Here is a 14,883-nt window from a genome sequence, read left to right as displayed (position 1 = left end):
CCGGCCAGGCAGAGACAGCAAGGGCTGTTCGTTGCTCCAGAGCCTTTCCGTTCACCTTCCCACTCCTGGGCCAGACTACACTCAATCATATGACCCACTGAAGAGATGAGTCTTCAGTAAAGACTTAAAGGTTGAGACCGAGTTTGTGTCTCCTACATGGGTAGGCAGACCATTCCATAAAAATGGAGCTCTATAGGAGAAAACCCTTTCTCCAGCTGTTTGCTTAGAAATTCTAGGGACAATTAGGAGGCCTGCGTCTTGTGTACGTGTAGGTATGTACGGAGGGAAATAGAGGGAATATGAAATAGAAGATTATGACAGAGGAATACAATAGAGATGAATATGACATAGGAATATGATATAGAGGAATGTATTAAGAGGGGAATAATGTAGAGGGAATATGAAATAGAGGATTATGATAGAGGATTACAATAGAGATGAATATGACATAGGAATATGATATAGAGGAATGTATTAAGAGGGGAATATTATAGAGGGGAATATGATATAGAGTCATACGATAGAGGGAATATGATAGAGTGGAATTTGATATATAATAAATATGATATATAATAAACATGATAGAGGGGAATATGACATATAATAAATCTGATAGAGGGGAATATGATATAGAGTCATACGATAGAGGGAATATGATAGAGTGGAATATGATAGAGTGGAATATGATATATAATAAATATGATATATAATAAATATGATAGAGGGGAATATGATATAGAGTCATACGATAGAGGGAATATGATAGAGTGGAATATGACAGAGGGAATATGATAGAGTGGAATATGATATATAATAAATATGATATATAATAAATATGATAGAGGGGAATATGATAGAGTGGAATATGATATATAATAAATATGATATATAATAAATATGATAGAGGGGAATATGATATAGAGTCATACGATAGAGGGATATGATAGAGTGGAATATGATATATAATAAATCTGATAGAGGGAAATATGATATATAATAAATATGATAGAGGGTAATATGATATATAATACATATGATAGAGGGTAATATGATATATAATACATCTGATAGAGGGTAATATGATATATAATAAATATGATAGAGGGGAATATGATATATAATAAATATGATAGAGGGTAATATGATATTTAAGGAATATGATAGACAGGAATATGATAGAGATTGAAATTATAGAGGGAATATGTGTCACTCCTGCTACCTATCTTCCCCCTGTCACGTTCTGACCATCGTTCGTGTGTGTTTTCCTTGTTTTAGTGTTGGTCAGGACGTGAGCTGGGTGGGCATTCTATGTTGGATGTCTTGTTTGTCTATTTCTATGTCTGGCCTGATATGGTTCTCAATCAGAGGCAGGTGTTAGTCATTGTCTCTGATTGGGAACCATATTTAGGTAGCCTGGGTTTCACTGTGTGTTTGTGGGTGATTGTTCCTGTCTCTGTGTTTTGTTGTCACCAGATAGGCTGTTAGGTTTTCTCACGTTTATTGTTTTGTTAGTTTGTTCATGTTCAGTTTCTTCATTAAAACATGAATAACAACCACGCTGCATTTTGGTCCGATCCTTGCTACACCTCCTCGTCAGAGGAGATAGAAGAAAACCGTTACACCCCCCTGTCTGTCGAGGGCGCCAAGCTCCCCAGCATTGATCGCTTCTGCCATCATCATTACTCACACCTACCGTCCCCCATCTTGCGGGTCAGCGATTATTGTTCTCACCTGGACTCAATCACCTCTATCATTACCTTCCCCATATCTGTCGGGTTCCACTCTCTGTTCCCTGCTTCTGTATTGATTGTCATATGTCCTTGTTTACCAGTGTGCTGACACTGTTCCTGTCTTGTTCTATGTCTGTTCACAATTAAATGTTTGACTCCCCGTACCTGCTTTTCATCTCCGGTGTCGGTCCTTAAAACATGATAGAGGGAAAACGATAGATATGATATAGTTGAAAATATTAGAGAGGAAAATAACAGAGAGGAATTTTATAGATGGGAATATGATAGAGGGGAATATGATGGAGGGGAATATGATATAGTTGAAAATGATAGAGAGGAAAATGACAGAGGAATTCTATAGAGGGGAATATGATAGCAAGGAAAATGATAGAGATTAACATGATAGAGGGGAATATGATATAGATGATTATGATAGAGGGGAATATGATTGAGAGGAATTTGACAGTGGGGAAAATGAAAGAGAGAATATGATATATAATACATATGATAGAGTGTAATATGATAGAGTGTAATATGATATTTAAGGAATATGATAGAGAGGGAAATGATAGAGGGAATATCTTAGAGAGGAATATGATAGAGAGGGAAATGATAGAGGGAATATGATAGAGAGGAATATGAATGAGAGGAATATGATATAGGGGAATATGAAAGAGGGAATATGATATAGGGGAATATGATATAGGGGAATATGATAGAGGGAATATGATAGAGAGGAATATGAAAGAGGGAATATGATATAGGGGAATATGATATAGGGGAATATGATATAGGGGAATATGATAGAGGGAATATGATAGAGGGAATATGATAGAGGGGAATATGTGTCACTCCTGCTCACGTCTGTCCTTGTTTACCAGTGTGCTGAAGCTGTTCCTGTCTTGTTCTGTCTGTTCACAATTAAATATTTGACTCCCCGTACCTGCATCTCATCTCCGGCGTCGGTCCTTAAATTATGATAGAGATGAACATGATAGAGAGGGATACTATAGAGTATATACACTGCTCAAAAAAATAAAGGGAACACTAAAATAACACATCCTAGATGAATGAATGAAATATTATTATTAAATACTTTTTTCTTTACATAGTTGAATGTGCTGACAAAAAAATCACACAAAAATGATCAATGGAAATCAAATTTATCAACCCATGGAGGTCTGGATTTGGAGTCACACTCAAAATTAAAGTGGAAAACCACACTACAGGCTGATCCAACTTTGATGTAATGTCCTTAAAACAAGTCAAAATGAGGCTCAGTAGTGTGTGTGGCCTCCACGTGCCTGTATGACCTCCCTACAACGCCTGGGCATGCTCCTGATGAGGTGGCGGATGGTATCCTGAGGGATCTCCTCCCAGACCTGGACTAAAGCATCCGCCAACTCCTGGACAGTCTGTGGTGCAACGTGGATCCATCCAACGTTGGTGGATGGAGCGAGACATGATGTCCCAGATGTGCTCAATTGGATTCAGGTCTGGGGAACGGGCGGGCCAGTCCATAGCATCAATGCCTTCCTCTAGCAGGAACTGCTGACACACTCCAGCCACATGAGGTCTAGCATTGTCTTGCATTAGGAGGAACCCAGGGCCAACCGTACCAGCATATGGTCTCACAAGGGGTCTGAGAATCTCATCTCAGTACCTAATGGCAGTCAGGCTACCTCTGGCGAGCACATGGAGGGTTGTGCGGCCCCCCAAAGAAATGCCACCCCATACCATGACTGACCCATCACCAAACCGGTCATGCTGGAGGATGTTGCAGGCAGCAGAACGTTCGCCACGGCGTCTCCAGACTCTGTCACGTCTGTCACATGTGCTCAGTGTGAACCTGCTTTCATCTGTGAAGAGCACAGGGCGCCAGTGGCGAATTTGCCAATCTTGGTGTTCTCTGGCAAATGCCAAACATCCTGCATGGTGTTGGGCTGTAAGCACAACCCCCACCTGTGGGCCCACATACCACCCTCATGTGGTATGTCGGGCCCACATACCACCCTCATGGAGTCTGTTTCTGACCGTTTGAGCAGACACATGCTCATTTGTGGCCTGCTGGAGGTCAGTTTGCAGGGCTCTGGCAGTGCTCCTCCTGCTCCTCCTTGCACAAAGGCGGAGGTAGCGGTCCTGCTGCTGGGTTGTTGCCCTCCTACGACCTCCTCCACATCTCCTGATGTACTGGCCTGTCTCCTGGTAGCGCCTCCATGCTCTGGACACTACGCTGACAGACACAGCAAACCTTCTTGCCACAGCTCACATTGAGGGGAATATGACGGAAGAAATATGATAGAGCGGAATATGATAGAAGCAATATGATAGAGAGGAATATGATGGAAGGGAATATGATAGAGGGAATATGATCGAGAGGAATATGATAGGGGGAACATGATAGAGGGGAATATAATTACAGGAATATGATAGAGGGGAATATGATAGAGGGAATATGATAGAGGGGAATATAATTCCCAGAATATGATGGAGAGGAATATGATAGAGGGAATATGATAGAAGGGAATATGATAGAGGGAATATGATAGAGGGAATATAATTCCCAGAATATGATAGAGGGGAATATGATGGAAGGGAATGTGATAGAGGGGAATATGATAGAGGGAATATGATAGAGGGGAATATAATTCCCAGAATATGATGGAGAGGAATATGATAGAGGGAATATGATAGAAGGGAATATGATAGAGGGAATATAATTCCCAGAATATGATAGAGGGGAATATGATGGAAGGGAATGTGATAGAGGGAATATGATAGAGGGAATATGATAGAGGGAATATGATTGAGAGGAATATGATAGAGGGAATATGATACAGGGGAATATGATACAGGGGAATATGATAGAGGGAATATGATCGAGAGGAATATGATACAGAGGAATATGATAGAGGGAATATGATAGAGGGAATATGATAGAGGGAATATGATACAGGGGAATATGATAGAGGGAATATGATACAGGGGAATATGATAGAGGGAATATGATAGAGGGAATATGATACAGGGGAATATGATAGAGGGAATATGATACAGGGGAATATGATAGAGGGAATATGATACAGGGGAATATGATAGAGGGAATATGATAGAGGGGAATATAATTCCCAGAATATGATAGAGGGAATATGACAGAGGGGAATATAATTCCCAGAATATGATAGAGGGAATATGATAAGTGACGATTTTAGTTTGTATATCTTGGTGGGACATTGAAAAGAAAAAATGTTGGATGCATGCCAACAAAACCACTACACAATACAACACTCAACAATACATTAATTGCACTGTAACGGTGAAAGCCCACATACTGTTAGAGCCTACATAAAGCTGTCCCAACAGCAGAGTCCCAACATCAGTACCACTGCTGCACCTGGCTATCAGCAAAGCCTTGTCTGGTAGTGGAATAGTTCATTCATTCGGTGAGGCACATGGTCTGCTAACAGCTTACTTTCGTAGCTACAGTATATATATATATATATCTCTCTCTGCCATATTACGTCATTTATGTAGCAGCATACAATACATTTTTGGACTCACCTTGTTGTGCTGTGCTCACTTGAACAGGAAAGTGGCGCGGCTGTCCATCGTGGGAACATTTTGTCATCAAACTTTATCAAAGTCTGGCATCCTCTGGATTCATGGTGCTTTCAAGAGAACTGGAAACTCAACAACAACAAAATGCTTGAATAATGATGACGTCAGTGATCTTCAGGTCGTAGCTCTAGAATGAGGCCTGAGTTCCGAAAGTACAATTCTGAGCTGGATGAAAGTTCAAAACGTATTTTCCCAGTCGTAGCTCATTTCTCCCGAGTTCCCAAATGTCTTGAACTTACTAAAGTCAGATTTTGCAGTTCCGAGTTAACAGTTGTTTTGAGCGCGGCACAAATAATGCTTCATTGACAGCATGGCCAATGTTGAATGTTTATGATTTTAAACTAGGAAAAGACACCCTTAATCATAGACTTGGGACTACACAGCCACTCCAGTGAATAGCAGGCTAATGATTGCATTGCAAAGCTTGCAGTTAGCCACTTAGTTCCACTAAGTGTAAACCAGCAAAGCACCTCCATGCCATCACACCTCCTCCATGCTTCACGCTGGGAACTACATACAGTGCCTTGCGAAAGTATTCGGCCCCCTTGAACTTTGCGACCTTTTGCCACATTTCAGGCTTCAAACATAAAGATATAAAACTGTATTTTTTTGTGAAGAATCAACAACAAGTGGGACACAATCATGAAGTGGAAAGACTTTTTTTGGATATTTCAAACTTTTTTAACAAATCAAAAACTGAAAAATTGGGCGTGCAAAATTATTCAGCCCCCTTAAGTTAATACTTTGTAGCGCCACCTTTTGCTGCGATTAAAGCTGTAAGTCGCTTGGGGTATGTCTCTATCAGTTTTGCACATCGAGAGACTGACATTTTTTCCCATTCCTCCTTGCAAAACAGCTCGAGCTCAGTGAGGTTGGATGGAGAGCATTTGTGAACAGCAGTTTTCAGTTCTTTCCATAGATTCTTGATTGGATTCAGGTCTGGACTTTGACTTGGCCATTCTAACACCTGGATATGTTTATTATTGAACCATTCCATTGTAGATTTTGCTTTATGTTTTGGATCATTGTCTTGTTGGAAGACAAATCTCCGTCCCAGTCTCAGGTCTTTTGCAGACTCCATCAGGTTTTCTTCCAGAATGGTCCTGTATTTGGCTCCATCCATCTTCCCATCAATTTTAACCATCTTCCCTGTCCCTGCTGAAGAAAAGCAGGCCCAAACCATGATGCTGCCACCACCATGTTTGACAGTGGGGATGGTGTGTTCAGCTGTGTTGCTTTTTCGCCAAACATAACGTTTTGCATTGTTGCCAAAAAGTTCAATTTTGGTTTCATCTGACCAGAGCACCTTCTTCCACATGTTTGGTGTGTCTCCCAGGTGGCTTGTGGCAAACTTTAAACTACACTTTTTATGGATATCTTTAAGAAATGGCTTTCTTCTTGCCACTCTTCCATAAAGGCCAGATTTGTGCAATATACGACTGATTGTTGTCCTATGGACAGAGTCTCCCACCTCAGCTGTAGATCTCTGCAGTTCATCCAGAGTGATCATGGGCCTCTTGGCTGCATCTCGATCAGTCTTCTCCTTGTATGAGCTGAAAGTTTAGAGGGACGGCCAGGTCTTGGTAGATTTGCAGTGGTCTGATACTCCTTCCATTTCAATATTATCGCTTGCACAGTGCTCCTTGGGATGTTTAAAGCTTGGGAAATCTTTTTGTATCCAAATCCGGCTTTAAACTTCTTCACAACAGTATCTCGGACCTGCCTTGTGTGTTCCTTGTTCTTCATGATGCTCTCTGCGCTTTTAACGGACCTCTGAGACTATCACAGTGCAGGTGCATTTATACGGAGACATGATTACACACAGGTGGATTGTATTTATCATCATTAGTCATTTAGGTCAACATTGGATCATTCAGAGATCCTCACTGAACTTCTGGAGAGAGTTTGCTGCACTGAAAGTAAAGGGGCTGAATAATTTTGCACGCCCAATTTTTCAGTTTTTGATTTGTTAAAAAAGTTTGAAATATCCAATAAATGTCGTTCCACCTCATGATTGTGTCCCACTTGTTGTTGATTCTTCACAAAAAAATACAGTTTTATATCTTTATGTTTGAATCCTGAAATGTGGCAAAAGGTCGTAAAGTTCAAGGGGGCCGAATACTTTCGCAAGGCACTGTATGCGTAGATCATCCATTCACCTACTCTGCATCTCACAAAGACACAGCGGTTGGAACCAAAATCTCAAATTTGGACTGATCAGACAAATGGACAGATTTCCACTGGTCTAATGTCTATTGCTTGTGTTTCTAGGCCCAAACAAGTCTCTTATTATTATTGGTGTCCTTTAGTAGTGGTTTCTTTGCAGAAATTCGACCATGAAGGACTGATTCATGCAGTCTCCTCTGAACAGTTGATGTTGAGATGTGTCTGTTACGTGAACTCTGTGAAGCATTTCTTTGGAATGCAATTTCTGAGGCTGGTAACTCTAATGAACGTATCCTCTGCAGCAGAGGTAACTCTGGGTCTTCCTTTCCTGTGGCGGTCCTCATGAGAGCCAGTTTCATCATAGCGCTTGATGGTTCTTCAAATCAAATCAAAGTTTATTTGTCACGTGCGCTGAGTACAACAGGTGTTGAGCTTGTGAAATGCTTACTTACAGGCTCTAACCAATAGTGCAAGAAAGGTATTAGGTGTAAATAGGTAGGTAAAGAAATAAAACAACAGTAAAAAGACAGTGAAAAATAACAGTAGCGAGGCTATAAAAGTAGCGAGGCTACATACCTGTTAGTCAGGCTGATTGAGGTAGTATGTACATGTAGATATGATTAAAGTGACTGTGCATATATGATGAACAGAGAGTAGCAGTAGAGTAAAATAGGGGTTGACTGGTGGAGGGTGGCGGGACATAATGCAGATAACCCGTTTAGCCAATGTGCGGGAGCACTGGTTGGTCGGGCCAATTGAGGAAGTATGTACATGAATGTATATTTAAAGTGACTATGCATATATGATAAACACAGAGTAGCAGCAGCGTACAAGAGGGGTTGGGGGGGGAACTTTCAAAGTTCTTGACATTTTCCTGATTGTCTGATCTTCATGTCTTAAAGTAATGATGGACTGTCATTTCTCTTTGCTGTTTTGAACTGTTCCTGCCATAATATGGACTTTTTTTTTAAAGTGTACCTATGATGAAAATTACAGACCTCTCTCATCTTTTTAAATGGGAGAACTTGCATAATTGGTGGCTGACTAAATACTTTTTTGCCCCACTGTATGTGTTATTTCATAGTTTTGATGTCTTCACTATTACTCTACAATGTAGAAAAAAAGAGAAAAAAACCTTGAATGAGTAGGTGTGTCCAAATGTTTGACTGGTAAACATTGACATTAGTGGTAGGCTGAGATCAAACAAATAACCTAAGTAAACCTGGATGCTAGTTGTGATATCTAAAACATATTGACTTTGAATTAGTCAAAACACCTGTATTATGAATGGTCAACCATTTGATATGAGGTAGAGCATTTTATTTGAATAAAAAATGTGGTTACATGGATTCAATGCAAATATCAGTTATGACTGTGCTGCATAGGCTAAAAAAGTGAATTGTTCCAGCATTTGACTACACATGAGAGCTTCTGTGGGTAGTCATGGCAATGAGGCCTTCATTGTGACATCACAAGATTCTGATTCTGGGAGGTTAGCTGTTGTACAGACAAACAGAACAGTGTAAAGGTACTGATTCAACTAACTACTGACAGATTATGAATGTCCTATTTCATTAGAGAGAGAGAACACGCTGCTTACTGGAGAGGTAGGTTGTAATATAACTTACTGTATAACTATGTTTCTGTAGAATAACTACTTTTCAAATTACTTGTGTACTTACATGACCTTTTATTTAGGCCTAACATGCAATCATGGTGACAAGTGAAACTGTTGACGAGAGACAGTTTGTTTGAATCCAATTTTTGTGAGAAAATGGTTCATCCTGAAACCTGAGATGACATGTTAGTTGTTGTAGTGAGCCAGGCTAATGGCAAATGCATTATATTGATGAAAGAAAACCCTCTCTCTGTGCTAATAACAACCAATATTGTAATCAGTTATCTGAATAAATATGTACCAAAAGGGAAGGTTATGTAAAAAAACAAGTCGACCTACCTAATTTGTAGTTGCTAAATCGCTGATGAAAATCAGTATTTCTTAAATGAATGGTCATCCATTTCAAATGGTTGAATTGATAGACCTCTTTACATGAAGGTGCACACAGGGGCACTCAAAGAGAAGACTGGAGTGTTTACCTCCTTGTTTTATACAATATATGAAACTGTACAATAAGTTAGGTCCAGCATGGATAAAGAGTCATTTTCTACCCCAAAACTTTTTTGAATGATATGATATAAGTGATTAGTGTGTTTTGTGAAAACCAGGCCCAATATGGAGTGGGGGACGGGGGACGGGGACTGAAGTTTTCTTTTTAAAGTCTGTGTTGTGCTTTGTCATCTCCAATGGCAACGCCTTGCATCACAATGAAGATGTCATAAAGGATATTGTGCACATAATGATAGGAATGGCAAAAAATTGATTCATTTGAACTTGGTCGAGTTTCCAGTAGCCAACTTTTTACTAGTAATTCAGATAGGCCTATTGCTTAATCATCTCTAGATCAGGATTGTCACTTGCTTCATTGTAAGTAAATGGGAAGAAAATGTGTGCACATTGTAAAGAGATGCATTATTCTTTGGTGAGCAACACGCCACTTACTACAACGTTATGTATTTTTCAGAGTTATTGTTAGCTAGGAGGAAGACATGGAGGGTTCAACGCTGACACAGAGGAGGGGTGAGTGTCAGTTGAAGGAAAGGGAGATCCAGACAGACTACATGATGGAGCTGGGAGCCAGGTTGGCTCTGGTGAGACAGATCCAGAGGGAGCAGGAGAAGGAGATGAAGAGGATTTGGTTTGAGACGAGGAAAATGCCAAGCCTGATTGAGGAGGTAACAAGACCAACTTTGACAAAGTTGACTAGAGTTCTATTGAACAATATTGATTAAAGCAAATACATGTCAATATACAGGCAAAATATGCGATATGCCATGAATTGTAAGCTAACAATATTTTGTCTGACATCTTTTCTTGTGTTGTATCGTGTCTGTCTCTCTGTTTGAGTATTGTTATGGACATAGTCCTCAGTTCTTATGGTTGTCTTAAATAAATAAAAATAACTAGACCAAGCGATCTCTCGTAGACCTTCATATCAGGATTATATGGTTGTCCCACCTAGTTACCTTAAGTTGAAAGCACTAACTGAAAGTCGTTCTGGATAAAAGCATCTGCTAGATGTCTAAAATGTCAAATGTTATGCTGGGTGTGGGGCATGTATTTTTACAATTAGTTGACCCATTGGCTAGAAGACCCAGGGTTGGTACAGACTGGTGCAGAGCATCTGAGAGGACACTAGATATATACAGTGCCTTTGGAAAGAATTTGACTTTTTCTACCTTTTTTTACGTAATAGCCTTATTTTAAAATTGATTGAAAATATGCACATTCTCAGCAATCTACAAACAATACCCCACATTGACAAAGCAAATACAGGTTTTTAGAAATGTTGAAATGCCTTACGAAACAGGATTGTGTCGAGGCACAGATCTGGGGAAGGGTACCAAACCTCTCCTCAACATTGAAGGTCCCCAAGAACGCACTGTTCTCCATCATTCTTAAATGGAAGATGTTTGGAACCACCAAGACTATTCCTAGAGCTGGCCGCCCAGCCAAACTGAGCAATCGGGGGAGAAGGGCCTTTTTTCAGGGAGGTGACCAAGAACCAGATGGTGACTCTGACAGAGCTTTAGAGTTCCTCTGTGGAGATGGGAGAACCTTACAGAAGGACAACCATCTCTGCAGCACTCCATCAATCAGGCATTTAAGGTAGAGTGGCCAGATGGAAGCTGCTCCTCAGTAGAAGGCACATGACAGCCTGCTTGGAGTTTGCCAAAAAGGAACCTGAAGTCTCTCAGACCATGAGAAACAAGATGCTCTGGTCTGATGAAATCAAGATTGAACTCTTTTGCCCCAATGCCAAGGGTCACATCTGGAGTAAATCTGCCACCACCCCTTCGGTGAAGCATGGTGGTGGCAGCATCATGCTGTGGGGATGTTTTTCAATTGCAGGGAATGGGAGACTAGTCAGGATCTAGGCAAAGATGAACAGAGCAAAGTACAGAGAGATCTTTTATGACAACCTGCTCCAGAACAATCAGGACCTCAGAGTGTGGTGAAGAGTCACCTTCCAACAGAACAATGACCCTATGTACATAGCCAAGACAACGCAGAAGTTTCTTTGGGACAAGTCTCTGAATGTCCTTTATTGGCCCATCCAGAGACTGGACTTGTACCTGATCGAACATCTATGGAGAGACCGGAAAATAGCTGTGCAGAAAATCTCCCCATCCAACCTAACTTGGATTCTCCTAAGATTGGGAGAATTCCCCAAAAACAAGATTTCCAAGCTTGTAGCGTAATACCCAAGAAGATTCTATGCTGTAATCGCTGCCAAAGGTGCTTCAACAACGTACTGGGTAAAGGGTCTGGATACTTATGTAAATGTGATATTTCACATTTTATTTGTAATGAATTTGGAACAATTCTGTTTTTGCTTTGCCATTATGGGCTATTGTGTGTAGATTGATGAGGGGAAAAAACGATTTATTAAATTTTTGAAATAGGCTGTAAGGTAACAAAATGTGGAAAAAGTGAAGGGGTCTGAATACTTTCCGAAGGCACTGTATATGTGATGTATAAGTAAATAGCGTTGACTCATAAAGTATGTATGTCGTGAATGTGATCACTTTCAACATGTCTGTTTCTTTTCTCCCGCAGAATGTGAGAGATGTGACCAACCGTCCACTCACTGAGTTCATGGCTCACTGTATAGACTCCCTCCCACCGCTGGCTTTCACCAATCGGAGGCCTATACCAACCATGTTACATCCCCCCTCTCCATTGGCCATACGCACTCAGGATGCACAGCGGTTCATTGTATTTTCATACTTTGTCCCTGCTGAGTGCCCAGTTGCCACAGAGGCCACAGCAGATGTATCTACTGGTAAAAGAGAGGACTTATTGACAGATACACATCTTTCCTCAATGCTGCATCGATACCTGCCACACTTCTTTAACGATGACTCCATTCCACCACAGCAGACAGTAGAGGGAACCACTGAGCTCTCAGTTGCTCCAGTGGCAATATCTAATATAAAGGAAGAGGACAGATTCTATCCTTTCTCCCTCCCACCACTGGCTCAGCGGTTCGTTGGCAATTCATTAATTGTCCCGGAAACCTCCCAGCCTGCTGTTTCAGCCACAGAGTGCCGAGTTGCCAAAGAAGCCACTGCAGACACAGCCACTGTCAAGAGAGAGAACCGATGGGCAGCCAGAAGTCTTCCTTCAGTGCTGCCTCCATGCCTGCCAGCAGTCTTTGACGATGACTTCATGCCTCCAGAGCAGACAGTAGAGGATGCCTATGAGGTCTCAGGTGCTACAGAGAACACTTCAGGCACAGCTACTGTTGATGGAGTGGACAGATCAACAGCTAAATGCCCTGTCCCAATTCTGTCTCCCAGTCTGCCACCTGTCTTTGACAATGACTACAAACTGCCAGAGGAGGCAGTAGAAGGAACCAACAAGTGTCCAGTCGCCAGTGAATCTGCCACTTCCGTGTCCGCTGTCCTCCAAGAGGAGTTTTCAGCTGATAAGAGTCTTCCTGCACCCGCAGCACTGCCTCTAAGACTGCCCTGCACCCACAGCATTGACCACAAACAGCTATGGGAGAAAGTTGAGGACAACACAGAGTTCTCAGTAGACAAAGAAGCAACTGTTGCCATTTACACTTGGGAAGATAAAAGTCCTTCAGTTCTGCCATGCATCCACAACAACAACGACCACCAACTGCCAGAGGAGACAGTTGAGGACAACACAGAGTGCTCAGTTAACACCGAGGCAAGTGCAGTTGCATCCACTGTCAAGAGAGAGGAACTGACAGGTGATAAAAGCCCTGTCCGAGCAATTCCTCCAATCCTGGGATGCATCCATGACAAGGACCACAAGGAGCCAGAGCAGAAAGTGAAGGGCCCTAGTGAAGAGGTGGATCTCTGCCCTCACGCTCACCAGCTGGACCCAGATGTTAACTTAACTCTGGCAACCCGCAATGATGAACCCAGGACCTGGACCCTGGAAGAGGCAAAGGTAGGTGTCCTATTTTACACTACTACTTTACAGGTATGGGGGTCAGTTCCATTTCAATTCAAAGCATTGAAGAGAATTGGAATTTTAGAGTTCTTCTTACATTGACTGGAATTGACCCCAACCTTGCTGCTCTTTGCTCATAGTATGAAACATCACCCCTCACTAGAGTTAACATTTTGTATTACTTTTAGTATGGACCCAGGAAGAACATCTATGGGTATTGTAAAATATAATGGGAATACAAAAAAAACAAAGGACCTTAATTACTGTACTTCAAATTGTGTGCCCCATGAGGTCATCATTGTATGTCGATCACTCAAATGTGTATTGAATGTGACACATTGGAACAATATTACATCTAGAGTCAATGTCTTCCTGTCAGGATTATTGGATAGGCATTGAAATTGAGAGTGAAGAGAGGAGCGTCAAGGAGGAGGTGAGACAGAGGGAGGGATTGAAGCGTGAGGCGGACTGTGCCAATTCCAAGAGCTCCAATGGGATGGCTTCATCAGAGAGAGCAGAGACCATCCTTGAAAGAGTGGGCTTTCTGGTCATGAACCACATGCAGAAAATCCCATTTTTGAAGATGAAGGAAAGAGAGAAAAATAAGAAACTGCATAAGAAGTTGAAAGATGACGAGAAAGAGAGAAAGGAGAAGAAAAAGAGGGAGAAGAAAGAGATGAATGAGAGAGAGAAAGAGCAGAAGAAAGTCATGAAGGCTGAGAAAAAGAGGGAGAAGTTAGAACAGAAAAAGAGAGAGAAGGAAAGAAAAGAGAAGGAAAAGGCAGAGAAAAAGAGGTTAGAGGGGCTGATGAAGATACATAATGACATGATGAAAGACAGGATTAAGAAAGAGAAGAAGTGTTCTGAGGAGCTGAAAAAGAGAGAGAAAGCTCAAGCTGAGTTCTTGGAGATGGAGAGAAAGATTCAAGAAAAGGAGGAGAAGAAGAGAGAAAAGATGAGGAAAGAGGAGAGGAAGAGACTAGAGAAGAAGCAAAAGAGGGAGCCAGCTGGAGGTGGAACTGAGAGGGTGATAGAAGAGCAGGGAAAGGATGAAAGCTTGAAGATGGATGAGTAGACTGGGTATTAGAGAGAGAGAGCAGGGCGGGATACTGTATTTTTGCATGCAATGAAAAATGCAATTAAAAAAAATCTATATAAAAGGTTTACTCTGTTTGATTTTTGTCAAGGCATACGGTATAACACAGTAAACACACAATGTTTACATTTCACAAATCTGGGGAGTGTTGCACTGTTAAAATGTTGAATTCCAACTAATTATTTGGATTGGAGATTACTGCTTTAGACTGTTGATATGAATCCACA

General features: G+C 41.3%; 1 protein-coding gene across 1 annotated transcript; it reads left to right on the top strand.

The window, feature by feature from the left end:
* Positions 1-10,121: 10,121 nt before the first annotated feature.
* On the top strand, positions 10,122-14,713 carry LOC118965347 (uncharacterized). Its single transcript, XM_036984412.2, has 3 exons — positions 10,122-10,307; positions 12,193-13,557; positions 13,940-14,713. The coding sequence occupies exons 1-3, from the start codon at positions 10,122-10,124 to the stop codon at positions 14,633-14,635; spliced, it is 2,247 nt and encodes a 748-aa protein (XP_036840307.2). The 3' UTR covers positions 14,636-14,713.
* Positions 14,714-14,883: the final 170 nt, after the last annotated feature.

This window comes from Oncorhynchus mykiss, chromosome 7, assembly GCF_057628025.1.
Source record: "Oncorhynchus mykiss isolate SJ-2025 chromosome 7, ASM5762802v1, whole genome shotgun sequence".
Lineage (NCBI taxonomy): Eukaryota > Metazoa > Chordata > Actinopteri > Salmoniformes > Salmonidae > Oncorhynchus > Oncorhynchus mykiss.
The sequence above is the reverse complement of the archived record's forward strand: the minus strand, read 5'-3'. Positions and strand labels throughout refer to the sequence as shown.